We start from the raw sequence: 19,374 nt of genomic DNA on the forward strand, positions 1-19,374 counted from the left end.
GCCTAAACAGGTTGTGTGATCTGGAGCCACTCAGTCTTGTAGTACTGCTTACAGAGAAACTCTTCATCATGGCTTGGTATTTTGAACCCCAGCTGTGGCTAGATGATACATAATCCCTCTCACACCCTCTCACTGCACTTCTAAAATGATTTCTACAGAAAGGAACTTTTTCTAATTACAGTTTACTCACCTTTACTGGCTCTAATCAACAGAGCTGATATAAATACAAAATGTGAAATGGTTTCAGGTTTAGGTCCAGTTTAGGTCCCATTTAGAAGCTGGTGCCAAGTCCTGTTTCTTAATGCACAGACAAGTATAATCTAGGACACAGTTACAGGCTTCTACCACATAGATGAGCTTCCACTCTAATGTTCTTAATACCTGCAGTGTAGGACCAGTTTTACTACATCAGACTTTGATCCACAACTAAATACTTGCCACTGTCATACACAGACTAGGGCCAGTCTTGTCAGAAGAATATTGACCTGCCATGATTTTGGACCATAAAAGAAAACTACATTGTCTGAATAAAACACATGCAATTGGTTTGCCAGTAGAGTCTCACGTGGGACACTAAGCAATTGCAACTGCTCATATCTTGGCTGTCATCTTTCTATTGCAGGACAGCAATAAAAAGATAAGTGGTCAGTAATTACTATACTTTGCCTTGATCATGGAAGAACTTCGTTATTGCGTGCAATCTTTGTAAACACTACCAGGTCACTGACATAGCTGAATTAGCAAGCTGCTTGTTTAGCAGATATTTTTTACAGCCACTGGTTCTGTGTGTCCCTTTTACTATTGTAAAAAAAAAATCGAAGACCTGAAACTCAGAGAGTTGATCATTGATATTTATTTGGTGAGTTTATGGAGGTGTTAGACAACTGCCTACAATTCTGCAGAGAAATCCAGAGTAGTTAAGGAAAACTTTTTAAAACTGGTCAGTAAGCAAAAGGTTTGTAAGCAAAACATGTCAGCTGTAATTTTGTTCTAGTTCTTTCCTTAGTAATCCTCCTTGGTCCTGCACCCCATCCCCTGCCGCTGTAATCTTCCAGTGCAGCCCGAGAGTTATTACAACTAAAGGGCCATCAGGAGCTCTCATCAAGAGAATTTGATTATGCCTCCCTTTCCTATCAGATCCACCATTCATAAAAGCTGTACTACAGCTTTAGTGAATGACACAGGATCTCTGAATGGAGATGATGGAGCTCTCAGTCATCTGCCTATCCCCATTCAGAGATCCTTTGTCATTCATAGAAGCTATAGTATGATCTGACAGAAAAGGGCAGCAATGGTTATGTAGGCGTTCTCAATCAGCGCTCCTGATTAACCCTCGCTGCACTGAAAGATTACAGGAATGAGGGAGTGCAGAACCAAGGAGGATTACTACTGAAAGAATAAGAATCAAAACAAGGGGCACATCATACTAACTGTAGGTTATGTCCCTTGTGCTGATTCTGCTATTTGTGTTTTTGGCCGCACTTTAAACTGAAATCTCTGCTGCACTGAAATCTCAAGCAATGTAGTCAGCCCTGCCTAGTTCTCCCTTGCTGAACTACAGAACACTTCACGCTCTGCTTATCTACATGTCATAAGGAGAAGATGTTCTGTAGCCCAGCAGAGGAGGACTAAGAAGGACTGACATCACTGGTTGAGACTTCAATGCACCAGAGAGTTTTCAGCTTAAGCAGAAAGTTAGGGGAGATGGGCCTGAATCAGCATTGCAGCATCTTCAAAATATATACTCCCGACACACAAACTTAATATTGCAACTACTGTACAGTAAGTACAGTAATAACTAGGTATTGGAAGACTAATAACACCCCCACTATTAAAGAATGGGTTACCAGACTTACTTATCTACAACATATGGAGGAACTGAAAGCCAGACTTTGTGATAAACGTAATCATTATGTATATACCTGGAGCACTTGTATTCACTACCTGAGCACTGATCACTTCAGAAGTCTGTTATAGCATCCTGGATCACTAAATTATGAAATGACTGTGAAGGCTTCTCCTTAAAGTGATCTGCACAGATGCGTACAAAACTATGCACTGTAGGAATGTGTACGCAGCATTTTTCACAGTTTGCATGAGCACTTTCTTTCATTTAATTTCTCAGTCTGCCTTACCCTTTGCTTATTGCCAATCTCTGCAAAGTAGTGCTCAAACTTAGAGTGGGAGGGGCAGTACTAGGAGCTAATCAAGGTGTGCTGCAGTGCACATGTACTGACAAGGAACATGCAGGTACTGCCTATACTTAGGTACTGTGCTGTCCAGCAATCTAAGACTTTCGCTCTGTAGACTTTTCATGACTTGTCAGTGTCAGGTACATCAGCACAGCATTTACCTGTAATATTTACTGATAGCGCACATCTGCTGTAGAAAAACTAAAGTGACTACATAATGTATGTTATTCTCGGGGGAGCAATTAATGAAGAAGCTGCCCACTTTCAGCCAAACATTGCTCTTCAGAAAACATTAAAAACATCAAGAATGTGTTAATCTGCTCAGATAGAATTAACTCTTAGGCTATGCTTGTAATGACAGCTGCAAACTGACATCTGCTTTCAAATACTCCGATAGATTCTCCAGTATTTCCGCTGATTGCTCTTAGCCTCTGTGTTCTTCCGCTAATACATGGCCACTTATGCAGACCGCACTAGTCTTCAGTACAAAGTAACCAGCTCTTCCGTTCCAGGGCCTAGTAATTCTATGCTTCCCTCTCCCCGTTTCATTTAATCAGCATAATGTATATGCATATGTCACAGCATTTTGGCAGTCATTACATGTTTGATGCATCTGCTAATTTAAGACTTTTTGCTGATCATCCATCTTTTTATTTTTGCAATACAGTGACACAAGTGACTTGTTTTCTAGACATTAAAGCTGCAGACGATCAGATTCGTTTTTTTGTTTGTTCTTTTTTTCTTGATCATAACTGGTGAATACACACTATAGCATCTTGTCAGTATTTATAAAGTGCATAGTGTTTTTATGAGAAATATAAGACGCTATCAGTTCACTGAGCCAACCAGATTCCTCCCAAAATATCACTTTCAAGTGGATTGATGCCTTGAACCCATGCACAGGGGGTTTTGGCATTCAGCTATGGGCGGAGGACACAGATGTCCCATCCAGACATGATGCTGGCATCCTGTCAAAGCCTATGAGAGGCTGATAGCTGTTGCAGATGACCTGGGCACCTAGAGGTACAAATGTAGAATTCTGCATTCCAGGTATTTTTACCTGGGGGTGTACTGCCCTAAATGTAAGTGCAGCATTAAGGCACAGCAGCTGTCAGCCTCTCACTTAGTAGTACTTTTTTTTGTAAGAATAATCATTTACTGAATGTTTGCAGACTCTTTATGTCTCATCCAGTAAGCTTTTCATGTTACTGCAGTTTCCCCCCCTCAGTATCCTATTTATTGCCAATGTTTGTAACATCCATCACTACTCTTGGCTTCCTATGGAAAACTCTAATGTAAATTTGTTTCCACGGTTACAGAGATCCAAAGCAAGCGTCATGAGAGGAAAAGGAGAAGCACAGCCAACCCGGCCTACAGCGGCCTTTTAGAACCAGAGGTATGAAAGAAAAGTTTATACACTTTTTTTTACTGTGGATTAAAGTGTAACTCTGCCTTTCTGTCAGTTTTGGAAAAATAAGGCACAGAAGCAACTTTTTTCCTTGTGCAGTCATTTGAAGTTATCCAAAGTGCTCAAACTTAAGTTTTCTTTCATACAAACATTACACTTTCAGCTGGACACAACCTTACATGATTTCCACTTGAGTGCAAGTGAAAAGTGGTACTGGTATAGTAGTTTGTTTGCCCACAATAATGAATGAAATTGACAGTAACCCTTTTAAAGCAGAACACCAACAAAAGAATGTTTTTGTAGTTTCAAATTTATATCTCACACCAGTTTTTTGGTATTCCTTTGGTGCATTCTTAATATAGTCTATTATTATTATCTTATAGTCTTATACAGTATATTCTATAAGTGTAATTCATTTAGGATACAGTTACACTTATAGTGTAGCTTATCATGCCCCTAACCCCCTTTTCCAATCTTATACTCACCCATGTCTGATCCAGCAAAATATCACCGATGAGGTTGCAGAGCTTCTTGTCTGTCCAAACCTACAGGAAGTTTGTACTCCGCTGGAGCACAAATAACAAACTAGACATAGGATTGAATGGAGAACGCAGAGTGCAACGCATGTGCAGGTCTAGCCCAGAAATTTATGACAGAAGACTGCAGTTACACCTTAAGCCCCCGGTCATATTGGGTGCGACTTGGCATGTGATTTGCATGCCCTGTGACTTGCAAATCGTATGCCAAATTGCACCCTATTGTCCGCTATTAGAGCGGTCATATCGGTGCGGTTCCGACTTGGTCGGAGCCACACCGATTTCTGAAGTAGTGCATGCACTACTTTTGTTGCGATTTTCATAGACATTTGTCATCTGGGAAATCGTGCGACTTCACTGTAAGTGGCATGATTTCAAAATCGGCTTTGATGTGACCGGGGTGTAAGAGAAACAAACTACAGGGCCAGTGTCACACCAATTCTAGTACAATAATGCTGGTGCCACCACTGACCCCTAGTGGTTTCTTTATCAGAGCTTAAAGAGGAGTTCCACCTGGAAAATAATAAATAAAAGTCAGCAGCTACAAAAACTGTAGCTGCTTACTTTTAAAATACAGACACTTACCTGTCCCTCAGTCCAGCGGTGTCCTCACAACCGCTGGTTTCACTGGCCGTCTTCTCTCCCTGGTGCCGGCATTTTCAGTGTGGGCACCCAGCTGTGACAGCTTGCAGCTTTACAGCCGGGTGCCCACTGCGCATGCGCGAGAAGCGCTGCGCTTTATGAATGGCCCCTAGTCTTCTGGGACCTTGCATGTGTCCCAGAAGACTACGGGGAGGGAGGGTAGGACGACTTCCGCTTCCGATCACCTAGGCGATCGCAGCAGAAGTTGGAGCGGGTACCTGTCAAATTCGGGTACCCGCTCCCCAAAGGTGCCAATCCTTAATGGAGAGCGGGGGACAAAGGCTTAGAGCGTAATTTCCCCAAAAAACTCCCCTTACACCTCAGGCCCCACCATTAAAAATTTTTAAATAGATACCCATTTTAATGGATAATTGCAAGTTTTAACAGCAGAAGGTTTTGTCTTCAATTATTTCGCAAACGACATAGGAGCTCTGATATGATTTCAACTAAAGATATCTATTAACCACTTTTTGACCGCAATTCTTTTGCCTTATGAAGGCATTAACCTTTAAGTGTGCTTTTTTTTTTCAATGCCCTGTGCTGCGGGAACTTTGTCATTGCAGCAGAGAACTAGGAATGTGCACTAGTTCTCAGACCCTGATGTCAAACTGAAAAATTTTTCATAAAGTTATAATCAGATTAACTGACCCCACTATATTTGTTCTGGGCATCTAATTTTGCTATTTTCTGTGAAGCACTACTCTAAATCTTGTAGGTGCCGTTTATACAGCACAGGCAGAATGGAAGAAAACATATTTGTGTACTATTGACAAAGTTAATTGTTTCACTTTGCTGTCTTACTGTATCAGATTTGTCAAAAACAAGAGTTATACATATATTTAAAAAAATGTTTGTATTTGTGTGCCTGATCAATGTGACTTTGTGAAATTCACAATGCGATCAGCCAGCAGTTCTAAGAATTTTGTAATGTATGACAGGAAAGGAGGGAGGAGCAGAATAAAATGAATCGTATATGTTTCACTCATGCATATTCACAGCCCCGTGCTCGGCGACTCTTGACGGCTGGAAATAAATTGCCAAATGAATGGAAGTCCATGTAATTGCTTTGTGTTTTGTGACAGCCGGGATATAGTGTGAAATATTCACTGGAGTTTATTCAGTACCAGGAAGATTACCTCGTAAAGCACTTCTAGCCCTCCATCCTGAAATCGCTGAATAATCAGATTGCACATTCCCAGAGTGAGGGATGGAGGATTTTTGCACTTGCACGCGATGTAAACATGAAATCATTGACGACTAAGCAGAACAAAATGCTGACAGCGAAAAACAGTCCCGTGGATGGATTGTTGAGTTTATACTGATCATTTGGTGGGTTTCGGGAGAAGTAAAGGCTAAAATCTGAATTTCATTGCTGTTTTATTTGTATGCCTTTTTTGCTCATTTGCATTTTTTTCCTGAAATGTATCAAAATGGAGCATGTTGGAATAACTTATTTATCAGAGCTATTGTTTGGGTAGAATGCCAGGTGTCTTAGGGACTGTTTCTGAGTTCTGTGTCTCATGGCGTTCTTATTGTGTCTTCAGCGGAAACGCCTTGCCTCAAACTATTTGAGTAACCCGTTCTTAACAGGGAAAGGTAAGTTCCCCACCTTTGGGAATCTAAATCTCTATTCGCATGACTATGTGTGATAAGGAACACTGCCCCCTACTGGCCATGACTCTTAATTTACTGAACCCAGCACAGCAGTACAGTTATGATTTTAGACTAAAAGCATACTTCAGCTCTCATACTCAGACCATGTTTAATGTTATATCCATATTTAGGGTGTAACATGAAAAATGTTTAATTCCCCAAGCCCGCACCCTCAAAATCCACCTCAGACCTCCCTTAGCTGGATCATGGGGTTCTTCTCTCTGCTGTCAACTGTTTTCATATGAATTCGGCACTGAATCTATGAATGGAGAGACAACCATCTACCATCATGGCCAAGAGACTCGTAAATCTCATTGGAGCACAATCTGCACTTCACCTCCCCCTTTCCTGTGACAACGGGCGGGGGTTCTTCTCTCTGCACATTTTAAAAATGGTGTGGCTGTGTGGGGCTCCAATCGTGGGTGCAATCCTTTTGAGGCTCCAGTGTAAAAAAAAATAAATAATAAATGCACATTTTTTTTACCTGCCAAATCAAGCACATTTATTATTTTTTCTACTAAAGGTGACTTTAGTCTCTAATTTCCCTAGCCCCACAACTGAAGATCCGTACCTCCGTACATTACATGCATTGCATTGATCATGGTTGCGATGCTTTGCAGACTCTAATGCAAAAATGTAATAAATGCACATTTACTTTTGTTTATGTGAGTGCAATAATTACATTTATTTCAAAAGGTGGAACTTACCTGTAAAACAACCCTGTCGCTTGTATAAAACAGTCTGCAAGATTTTGTGACAGCAAAAGAAGCTGGGTGCTGACACCTCTAGGTTTGTTGGATAGTGTGTGCCCCGATGGACACTGTAATTTCCCCACCAGCCCTAACATTGCCACTGTGTTCTGTAGTCCTGTCCTGGTGGGAAGAACCACAGCAATCAGCAACAGACACTCTGACACACCCAGAAATGTCCAAGAACAGCTGAACTGATAACTGTGGATGCTACTGACTGTATTTTTTATACAAGCAAAGGAGATTGTGTAATTCCAGTCCATATATCTGGATGAGTTTTTGGGGCCAGTTCACACCATAGAAATGCAGTCTGGATGCGTTTCATATGCATTTCTGCATGCACATTGTTTTTTATACACTTTTGATGCATTGCGGTGCATTTTTCCCCGTCTTTTTTTTATTTACTTTAAATAAGGACGTGCGTCCGGTGTGTTTATGTTGCTTTTTCTCACGTTCCAGTACAGTTTAGTGCAGAAAAAATGCAGCATGTTCTACTTTTTTCTGGAACTGGAATGCACTGGAACTGACCTCACTGGTGTGAACTGTGCTATTGGAAACCATATAACTTCTATCCATGCGTTTTTGATACAGAAAAGTGCATATTGTTGCTATGTCTCTTCTCACTTCCTGTTCTGAGGTTGATACTGTTACTACAGCAGGAAGTAGGGGACATCACCAAATCAGGGTCACAGACAGTAATCAAAAACACATTTATGACCTTTCCCCAATCAATCCAAAAAAACAAAATAAAAGCTTTGGCTGGAGTTTCACATCTGCTACTTTGGATATCTCTTGGAGAGAAATCCATACAATATTTCTCAGATCCACCCATGTAAATAAATACTAAGTGGGGCGTCCAAATCTGTAAGATGTACAGGCTATTCTAAAATTGATGACAGTGGTACAAATGACTTTTATTTCATAAGATCAACTTCACAAGGACTTGTTTGCTCTAACCTTCACACTGTTGTCATAACACATTTTCTGATTCCAGGACTTTACTAATTAATACAGTTATTAAACGCTTCACCAAAGCTCCATGATTAATGGTGCTGTAGCTGTTTTGCGAGCAAATGGATTACCTTATCAAGTTGCTAATCATAAAATTGTGTATCTTAAGATGATCCATATTGCTAGTTGAATGTCATTGAAGGTCAAAGCCTTACTGGTTGAGAAGGTCCCTTGTTGCACCAGCCAACCCTGTCTAGTAAAGTTAATGATTATTTGGTTCACATAAACTACCAATGTAAGGTTAAAAAAAACTATTAGAAGAACTCTTAATCAATGAAAGGTGATGCAAAGTCTGTATGTAAAATTACTTTTTTGCTACATCTTCAGCCTTGATGTGCATATTCAGTGTATGTTCCCCTCTGTTTCTCCCCTCTCTCCTTCTACACTCATAATAGTAGCTGTAATTGAAAACTTTTTTTTTTTTTCAATCATCTGTGTTGTTAATTACATTTTTTAAGAAGATGGATGCATGTCCAATACATGGCATAATTACAATGAATGTTTAACATAACAGAGACACAACAGGAACATTAAAACTCTACACTTGTGGTGCTAAGCAAAGTAAAGCCTACAATGCAGACACCTGGAGGAGCTTACACATACATTTAGATACCCTCACCAGTGTTTCGTGTGCCTAGAATACACAGAAATATGGAAAGGATAAAATTCCTGATAGAGCTGACAGATTGCCACCTCCTCCTGCATATCTCTTTGGGTCCATAATTATGAACATGCAGAAAGAGGCTGACAACCGCTGTCAGAAAGTAAGAGGAGTGCCCTTAGTGAATTGTCTTGCCTTTTTGTGATAAAGTATGAGAACACAATAACTGCTCCAGGTATTGGCTTTGTAGTGGCATGTTACTGGTGCTTTGTGTAGGCCACATCATGAAATACATTCCTGAATTTCTTAATCCTAGCCATCTCTATGGTAGATCCCTTGATCCCCTCATTTGACAGATCCCTTCCCTTCTGAAATTCATTGTTCATTAGCCAATTTGACACAGGTTGTGATATTTTCGGATAAGCTTAATTTACTATGATGAACTATTTTGAATACATTGTGTGTTTTAAGACAATCCCTCTCCTTCAGGCAGTGCAGTGAAAAAGTAAAATGATGGTAGGTGAGGGAGGAGTAGACTCAGGCTGATTAGAACCTAATCAGATACAAAGCTGCCAGAAGGTATGAGTTGGGTAAGAGATAGTAGAGGTATGTCAGGGCTTTGAAAATCATCATTTTGGGCACATAAGATACAGTATGTGGGAACATTTCACAACTTTCTTCAAACCAGTAGAAGGTCATAGTTCAACATTTTATTGGGCTTTTGAATGCAGACAATAGTGAAATTTTCTGCAAGGAACTAACAGTCCACTGCCTCATTAAAATACAGAACTGAGAATGTACCCATTGGTTTATCATAACCATTTTGCACACACATTTTGCATGAACAATGTATGCACTCACCACTTACCCATAACCCTTACATAGTTTGTACACACCCCACCCCACTTGCTGTGTTACACATTTGCTCTCACTCTATCTACTAACATTTGTTTTACCCTTCTTTATATGCTAGCCATTACGGATTCCTGTTGGAAGGTATGTTTGCAAGTTTTACCCAATAAAGAATACTTTGTGATTAAAGCTATATCTCATTATATTCAGCTCCCCATTTATGTAACCTTTAAGGTGACCAGTATCACAAAGGAAAAAAGACTTATGTAAGAAGACTATCAGCATACAGTTGTGCTCAAAAGTTTGTATACCCTGGCAGAAATTGCGAAATTTTGGCAGTGATGTTAGAAATATGACCAACCATGCGAATAAACTGTCTTTTATTTAACCACCGCCCAGGTCAATTTTCAACTTTCAGTGCTCTCACAGTTTGAATGATAATTGCATGGTCATGCAACACTGTATCCAAACTAAATTTGGTTTTGTATTTCTTTTATTTTTTGTTAAATATATGAAAAAAGATAGAAAATTTTGAAAAAAAAAACAAGTTTTTCTTCATTTCTGTTATAAAATTGTGAAAATAAATAATTGTTCTTCATGAATTTAGGCCAAAATGTATTCTGCTACATTTCTTTGGTGAAAATAAACCAAATTAGTGTATATTGTTTAGTCTGTAGAAAAGTCCATAAACTGTGGTATATATCTAAAAATCAATCAATCCTGATGTATTGTGGGCCTATCTCATTTTTTGGGGACCAAAAATGTCAGGACGGTACAGATATCCTCCAAATTACCCCTTTAGTAAGAGACACTTTTTTAAATTTTTTTACAATTTTTTGCCCCTTTTTTGGAAAATGAAAAAAAAAAAAAAAAGTTTCACCATAACATACTGCCACCAGTGCAGTGCAGCATCATCATGTAACTGGTGTGGTGGTAATCAGGGACACTAACTAGTTACCGTGTGGGGAAAAAAATATTTTTTTTCAATTTTTTTTTATTTTTACATCTTTATAACTTTTTTTTCTATTTTTTACACATTATGATTGCCTATAGCAATGAATTTCACTGCTATAATCAAGCATTTAAATGAATGAAATCGATTCATTCAGTGTTTTTTGTTGTGATTTGCTGTGATTGGCCACAGCTAATCTCATGACATAGACGGGCTCTAATTGGTCCAGTCTGTACCATATTTTCACTGTGACCAATCACAGCTAGCAAAACAATTGTCTACAATGGATAACATAAAAGGAAGCCATCCATTGTTTACAATTGTCATGTGGCCTGCTGTGATTGGTCACAGCAGTCACATGGTACTGGCAACGGGCTGGTACACAGATCAGTCACTTGCTGTGTCTGATGAACACAGCCGGTGACCGATCTCACCACAGCCTGGCCCTGTGGGCATGTGCAAGGCGGCAATATGGGAGGAGATTAAATGACCCCCAGCTGGATCGTCGAAAGTTTCACCCGGCCGTCATTATGTTATTGGCTGTGCGGGAACTGGTTAAGAATACTGATCATATGAAGCCATTTATTATCACATAGTTGTTTAGCTCCTTTTTAACTCATATTGATAACAGAAGTCAGCCAAATGGCCCTGATCAAAAATTTACATACCCTGGAATGTTTGGCCTTGGTACAAACCCACAAGGTGACACACACAGGTTAAAATGGCAATCAAAGATTAATTTCCCACATCTCTGGCTTTTTAAATTACAATTAGTGTCTGTGTATAAATAGTCAATGTGTTTGTTAGCTTTCATGTGGATGCACTGAGCAGGCTAGATACTGAACCATGGGGAGCAAAAAAGAACTGTTGAAATATACCTGACAACACCTTGACACGACTTACCAGACTTTTTTTTGGCATCGTTCAGGAAAGGCTTCTTTCTGGCAACTTGACCATGCAAATAATTTTTGTATGATTGTATTGTGCTCCTTGAAACAAGCACACTGTTTTTTTCCAGAGCATCTGGTATTTCTCCTGAGGTTTTTTTTCTTTGTATCCTGAATAATTCTTCTGGAAGTTATGGCTGCAATCCTTTTTGGTCTACCTGACCTTGGCTTGGTATCAAGAGATTCCCGAATTTTCCTCTTCCTCATAAGAAATTGAACAGTACTGACTGGCATATTCAACGCTTTGGACATCTTTTTATATAATTTTCCATCTTTAGAAAGTTATGTTACCTTGTTACGCAAGTCTTTGACAGTTCTTTTCTACTCTCCATGGCTCAGTATCTAGCCTGCTCTGTGCATCAATGTGAGAGCTAAAAAACTCATTGACTATAACATTTGAGCACAACTGTATATTCAGATGCAGCAGTTCTGGGACTTTGCCAGTGTTTAGATTTGTGCATGAATGTGTAAGCAAGAATGTACCTGTCAATCGCATATTTCGTAGATCAACCAGTATTAACTATTGAAGTCACCTAAACAAGTGCCCACAGAGTTCCAGGTTTTAAATGTACAAAAAAAAAAAAACATGTTAACATTATAGGGGCGTTGGTTCGTATTACTGTCAGCGGTACAATAATGTGCAAGAAAAATGCAATCTTTTTTATTTTCCTTGCATGTGATTGGGTATTCTTTGCAAAGTGAAGCTTCGACTCATTTACTAAGCTCTGGAGAAAATTCCCTTGCAGAGTGTAACTATGCTTTGAAAGTGCATGGTCAATTTGCCTTTAGTAGATCAGTCTCGTTAAATCGACTATAGGGTCTGTTTTTAAAGCAGTGAATGTGCCTTTCAGCAATTGCTCTTTAGTGGCGAATCAGTCGCTGTCATTTAAAGCACATGTAATAGGGACATCAAGAGTGCCATACCAATATCTTAGGAGTCCAAAGTCTTTTAATTGATTCCACAAGAAAGCAGGATGTATCCAACATGTCTTAGAGCCCAGAAATCCCCCTTTTATCAGGGCTTAGACATTGTATCGAAATGTTTAGCGGACTGAAAACAAAGTTCCTGAGCAAACAAATGAGGTGTGCAGAAAGACAGCCAGCAAATACTTGTGCCAGACTCAGAACAGACTATTTAATTTGTAATTTTCTGCTTTTAATCCTCTAGGTCAGTTTTCAGTTCCCGCATGTATGCATCCTTATGCGTTGGTATGCATAAACTATGCAGGAAACCTTCTGCAGATGCAGAATTTTCTACTTTGTATGTAGCCTAATGTAGGGCAAAATTGTCAAGCATGATCTGAAAGCAGTGTTTTTACGCCAGTGTACACGAGTTCTTAGTTTTGACATAGTGGTTTTTGAAGTCATATTGTGATAACAATTACTAGTTTACTTTACTATGTAATTTATCATTTGTAAATACAGCATATAAACACATTCCATTTCATCTTGTCCTTTGTGACGATGATGTGAAAGGGGTAGCTCTGTTTGTATGTGACCCTGCGGTTTGCAGAGCCTTCAGCAAGGGTTTTACCTTCTGTTGCATAGCCAGCGTGGGCCTAGACAAGTCAGGTAGGAGGTGGATGGTGGCGCCATCAAATTCCATAGGGCCCTGGCACCAGGCATGTTGTAAAATCAGGTCTTTATCCCGGAAGAAATGTACCCTGCAGAGCACGTCCTTAGGTTGGTCACAGGTCGCTGTTCTGGGAACTGGTACCCTGTGTAGCTCAATCACTGTATCTTGGTCACGATCCATGTATTTGTTAAATATCGCTGTCACAGTGGAGGCCAGGTCTGCGGTCGCCATCACCTCAGGAATCCCTTTTTAATCTGATGTTGCTCCTTCTGTATGACCTGGGCACGTTGCTGTAGGAGGGCCATCTCCAAGGCCTCAATGCAGGCCTCCTGAGCAGATTGGGTAGTCTCCAGTCCCGATACCCGTGCCTTGGCAGCTGTGACCTGGGCTCTCACGTCCACCTCCCTTTTCAATGAGGATTCAATGTGTAGAGCCCAATATTCCAGTTCAGTCTTAGTTGGGAGCGAGGCCAAACTAAGCTGAATGTGTCTGAGGATTTCCAGCTGACCCAACTCAGAGTGGATGGAGTCCAAGTCCTCTGACCTACCTGGGGAATGTAAAGCACTCAGCTGGGGTGTAACAATCGGGGAGACAGCCCTCACCTCATAGGAGCAGCTGGGCAAGCTGGATGTTTGGCTCTCTCAATGGGCTCCTCATGGTAGGCTTTGGTGGTCCCGGGTGCAATGTTGGATTCCAGCGCACTGTGAGAGTCTGGAGCCTGGGGGGTGAAAAAAACAGCTCAAGCCCGCTGTTGGGCAGTCCCTGGAGGTGCTGTGGGATTTACGCTGCTTCGGCATCTGGAAGAGAGGATGGAGCACGTGTGAAACAGGATAAGTCCGCTGTTAGAAGGTCTGTGAACTGGGAGCTAAAGTTAGCTGTGCCCGCTCCCCACCATGGCTAGCCACAACCCCCTCCATGTCATCTTTACGTAAATACATAACAGAGCTGCTGGTGTCTGTCTGGTCCATAATTTGGTCTTCATTCACTACGTATGGAGCTGCTGTATTCAAGTAGTATCAAACTGCACGCAGAACGATTACATCCTTATTTCTCTTTCATCAGCCTTTAAAGCTGAACTCTGGGATATGCAGTGTCTAAATACAACAGTCATATGCTTTCTTCCTTGGAATTTTGGTGTGCTTTGTGTATTTCTTTCAAATCTAAGCAGTAATTCAGTGTGAAACTTTACCTCTGTGCAGGAGTGTCCTGTAATAAAGACCAGTCACTGCTGGTCTTGTATCCACCCCCTCCTGTAGGTTTCTGCAGGCATCCTGTAGTGGGTGGTTTGGAATGCTATCATCACAGGATTGAAGGATTTTTTGCCAACACTGCCAATAGGAATCACAACATGTTAGAGTTTGTTGGGAGTCTCTATAACAGAAACCTAATACAATTTACATATTTCACATGCTTTAGGCCTCGTTCAACACCATACCTGAAGAAAAACTGATGTAAACTGACTCGCAGATTTCACTTGCAGAGACATCAGTTTTCATGCATGCTTCAATGAGTTTTGTACACATTGCAGATTCCTTTGCAGGAAGAATCTGCACATTATACTAGTGTTTGGGTGTGAACAGGGTACATAGAGAACAATTGATTTTGTTGTGGCCTTGCAGTATGTGTGCAGTAAAACTGATGTCTCTGCACCATGGTGTGAATGAGCCCTTACCAGAGTGTGTGCAGTAGATTATACAGTTATTTAATTTTTTTACTTGCAATTTCTGAACTATTTTTATTCCTTGGTAATGTTTTATGTTCGCATTTTGTTTTCTTCTTTTTTTCTGTTGATCTAATGCTGTAAAATTTGAATATCTTCTTTTAAAAGTATGTGGTTTTAAAGTTATATTATACATTTATGCTTTTGTGCTGTCCCTGTGTACCTAGATATAGATGGATGGATAGATAGATAGATAGATAGATAGATAGATAGATAGATAGATAGATAGACAGATAGATAGAATTATAATTTTATTTCCCTTTTTTTTTTTTTTCTTTTTCCTCACAATGTTTTGTGTTTAATGTTTACTGGCCATTATTAAGCTGGCACAAACTAAAAAATGTGATAAAAAATTACTTAATAATCATTGTTGCCAAAGAAAGTGTCACGTCATTTCTGAAGATTTCTGTCCAAAACTAAAGAGTGTTTTTTGGGCTTTAATGAAACCAATGCGAGTGCTTTATTAATTATTATAGCTCAAATAGCCTTAAAGTGGTATTAAACCCAAAACAAAAATGTATTAAATTGCAGCTCACCAATTTGTAGTTGTGATGGCTGCATTAGTATTTTTTTCCTTTTTCCTTTCTTTTTAAAGTTTTTTTTCTTATATTTTCACCTGGTGATCCAACCAGTAAGTCTGTTGTTTTTCAACGTCCTTTAACAGACTATGCTGTGCAGACAAAGTAGCAGTTAGAAGGTCGGGGCAAACCATTTGACACTGTCAGAGGTGCTTACAATGATCAGCTTTTATTCATTTATGTAAAACCCTTATCCTAATAGGGAAAAACTGTTGCGCTTACTGCTTTTAAAGTGTTGGCTAGTGTCCGGCTTTAATTTGTCAAGTCCACCTAAATGTGCTAGTCTAACACTACCCTTTCCCCGAACTGACAATGCTCTTGTCCATAGGTGTCCGCTTTACTACTTCATCCAGAATGCAGATACCTTAAGACAGGAAGTGTGTTACTAGCCGGATCACCAGGTGAAAAAAAAGGAAATAAAACAACTTAAAAAAAGAAAACTAATGTAGCCACCTCTTCTAAGTATTAGCAAGCTGCAATATATTACATTTTTATTTACAGGTTTAATACCGCTTTAATGGGCTTTAAAGCTTTACAACCAATCACAGACCTACTTCCCCCATTTCTTGAATTAGGACACACATACAAAACTTTCTAAAAGGTTGGTTTTGCTCCCGTCAGAAATCTAAAACAAAATAACTCTTGTAAGGACAATAGGCAGAACCATGTGTTTCATTTCTTTATGCTTCTGCAGCTAGCCATGCAACCAGAACTGCTGATTTACAGCATTGATACAGCCTGAATTATATAACTTTTGTAACTTGCATATATCTGTTTCTGGCATTTTTATCTGCAAGAAACATGGAGTAGAGCATGGAGGAACACGCCAGTATAACCAATAAAGAGATTCTGTCATTTTGTCAAGTGACAGCGGGGGTTGATTTACTAAAACTGGAGAGTGCAAACTCCAGTGCAGCTCTGCATAGAAACCAATCAGCTTCCAGGTTTTTTGTCAAAGCTGAATTGAACAAGTTAGAAGCTGATTGGCTACTATGCATAGCTTCACCAGATGTTGCACTCTCCACTTTTAGTAAATCAGCCCCAGTGTCTCATGATAGAAACCCCTCCAGCAAAGTATGCTTACAAGTCCACAATCTTTTTGCCACCTCCCCACTGCAGGAGTCAAGCTTGGGGTACAGAAGATATTAGAGCTTACCTGGGTGGATGACAACCCTGCCCCACAATCAGCCACAATTGGCAGTTAGCCAGTCACAGTGCCTCTTTCTGACTTATGGTATGTACAAACACAAGTGCAAGACCAATGATTAGAAGAGCCCCAACGTGTTTTAAATGTTCATAAAATAACTATACACTGTTAGAGGGAAAACACCCCCCCCCCCTTTCATTAGGGCTCAGTGATGTTTTCAGATGTTTGTATGAACACAGGGAAGCAGATGCCAGATAAATCTTAGGCTTGCTGCTTGAAAGGGGATCAGATGGGGTATAATTCTGCCAGCCACAGGAGCACCCCTAATCCAAGAACCCACAAGCGTTTAGTATGCAAAAATAAAGTTCAACCAAAAGATGCTTTTCTCTGCATAATTGATTAAAAATGTATATCCATAAATAAACCTATGCACACAAAACTTCCATCCTCCATGTAATACATCTCCCAAAAAAACAAGCTGGCGTCCTTGGCACAATGGCAACCTGCCCAAAGCTGCTGGGCTCTCCCTCTTTCCAGCACTGGGTCTCTCCCTAATTTCCCTTAGATGTCTGTTGGTGGCACTGGTTGTGGCAGGGCATTGAGTCGATGTAATTGGTGGAAGAGGAGGGCTTTGTTTACCTTTGTGCTTGCTCTTGTGATCTCTTTGTTGCATTCGCATCAACCACAGGGCTCAGAGTGCTCTCATTGGCTCTGTGCATTTTGCGTGTAATCTGCACCATTTAATGACAGCTCGCTCACAGACATTGTGAGTGCGCCTTGCACATGCATGCGAATTGCTGAGAGAACATTTTAAAACAGTACAGTAGGTCCCCCATCTGGCCGTTTTTTTTTTTTTTTTTAGCTACCAGCAAGTAGGTAGTTTTAACAAAACACTTTTAATTAATCCCTTAAATATTTGGACTCTCAGGTTAACTATACCAACCAATCAGACTCCAGCATACAGCAATGGGATTCCTTTTGACTGATGTCATTGGACTACTACAGGTTTCAGTTTGCCTTAATAAATAAGCCTCTTTTTGTTCTGTACAAACTGCATTTATCCCAAAACTATTTAATTTATAGTTTAAAATGCTGTCAAATCCCAGTTGGCACTTTTTAATTTATGTGATTGTTTTTACAGTTTGCAATTTAATTTGTCACATTTATTGGCATTTAAACTCTGCAACAAGCGCTGTCAAAACATTCAGTCTTGAAATATTTAATTTGTAGCATTAATATGATGATCTGTTTCTTATATTACCAAAGAGATCAAACATCTGTGTGATAATGCCTTTTTTTTTTCTATTTGTTGATAGGATGAGATCATTCACGATGCACACTGCTCAGCATGCAAACGTGGCAATAACTTGCAGCCCTGTGGAACCTGCCCAAGAGCTTACCATCTAGACTGCTTGGACTCACCTGTGAAAATAGCACCCAAGGGGGTCTGGATGTGTCCTAAGTGCCAGCAAAAGGTAAAAGGCAACATACCACACCAGGCCGTTAACTGTACAGTTTTAATTTTTTTCAAAGTTTTCAAAGCTGAACGCTGGGATAAGCAAAGTTGGCCTAATACAAGAACCATGTGTATTCTTCCTTGAATCTCGGTGTACTTTGTGTATTTCTTCCAGATCTGTGCAGTCATCCAGTGTGAAAATTGGCCTCTCTTCAGGCACTTCCTGTAACGACTGGTCACTGCTGTTCAGGGTGACTGGTCTTGTATGCAACAATATCTGGGTTTGTAAAGGTGTGTGGTACACACAAAAGGGATTTACAGTATATCTTTTGTGATCATTGAGAAATATAATTAAATACACATTTTTGTGCCTGGAATTCAGCATTAAAACGAACCTTTCAGTAACTTACAAGCCTGCCTGAGCAAACGCCTCACAAGTCACAATATACAGCAACTGTACATTTTTTTTCTCCATGTTGATGGATGCTAATAGTGGTTCCTAGACTTTGGGACTCTTAGAATTGGGACTTCTATGACAGGTTACACACTGTTATTGGGAATATCACAGCATATCACAGTTAAAGTGGTTGTAAACAATCTCATACCCAGTGAAGTGAATAGCCTCAGATGATACAGAGAGGTAAAACAAATCCTCCTACATAAGTTTTACTTGTTTATTTGCAGTCTTCTCTTTTGTAAATCCCTTTAACAGTGCTGATTTTAGGTAAAATCCTTCTGCATATCTCAGTATCACAGAGGAGGGGGCAGGGAGCTGCAGTTAGAGCTGATTGTAGGAAACGGACACCATGGGACACCCCCCCTTCCACACAGCAGACAGGAGCAGCAAACAGGATGGTCTGAACAGACAAGCTCTTTCCAACACAAATTTATCTTGTGTGTTAGGAAAACTTCTCAGAAGTGACACATTCTGATAACAGAGTAATGAAGCATCAGCGAGAAAGGACACTTAGAGCTTTGGAGACAGACAAGTAAACATTGCAGATAACTGTGCTCTGTTCAGATTTCATGACTGAGGTTTACAACCACTTTATGGTGGACTTTACAGTAACTGTACAAGTTTACATAAATAAATCAATCACATGTCAACATACACAACAGTATGAAGTACATTTAACCCCTTCATACCTAAGGGTAAAACAAATCTTAATGCCTAAGCACAATTTTGCAACTTTGACATGTGTTAGCAAAACTGTGCATATAATCACAACTACTTTGTACATCCAGGTGGATTATACCTTGTTTTTTTCAGGACAAATTGGGCTTTCATTTGGTGGTAAATAGTAATGGATATCTCCTGATTTTTTTTTTTATTATCAAAGGAAAACTGACCCAA

General features: G+C 39.9%; 1 protein-coding gene across 4 annotated transcripts in view; it reads left to right on the forward strand.

Annotated features, from left to right (window-relative positions):
• Positions 1-19,374, forward strand: part of PHF21B (PHD finger protein 21B) — a 192,844-nt gene that overhangs the window by 153,145 nt on the left and 20,325 nt on the right. For 3 of the 4 annotated variants that reach the window (XM_089680777.1, XM_089680778.1, XM_089680779.1), the window contains exons 7-10: positions 3,512-3,588; positions 6,323-6,374; positions 9,766-9,788; positions 17,881-18,039. In XM_089680777.1, the coding sequence (XP_089536903.1) occupies positions 3,512-3,588; positions 6,323-6,374; positions 9,766-9,788; positions 17,881-18,039 (311 nt within the window). The remainder of the gene's footprint in view (positions 1-3,511; positions 3,589-6,322; positions 6,375-9,765; positions 9,789-17,880; positions 18,040-19,374) is intronic. The other variant, XM_089680780.1, reaches the window with a different exon arrangement.

Source organism: Staurois parvus, unplaced genomic scaffold (assembly GCF_062004578.1).
Source record: "Staurois parvus isolate SC_StPar_1 unplaced genomic scaffold, SC_StPar_1.0 ptg000249l, whole genome shotgun sequence".
Taxonomy (NCBI): domain Eukaryota; kingdom Metazoa; phylum Chordata; class Amphibia; order Anura; family Ranidae; genus Staurois; species Staurois parvus.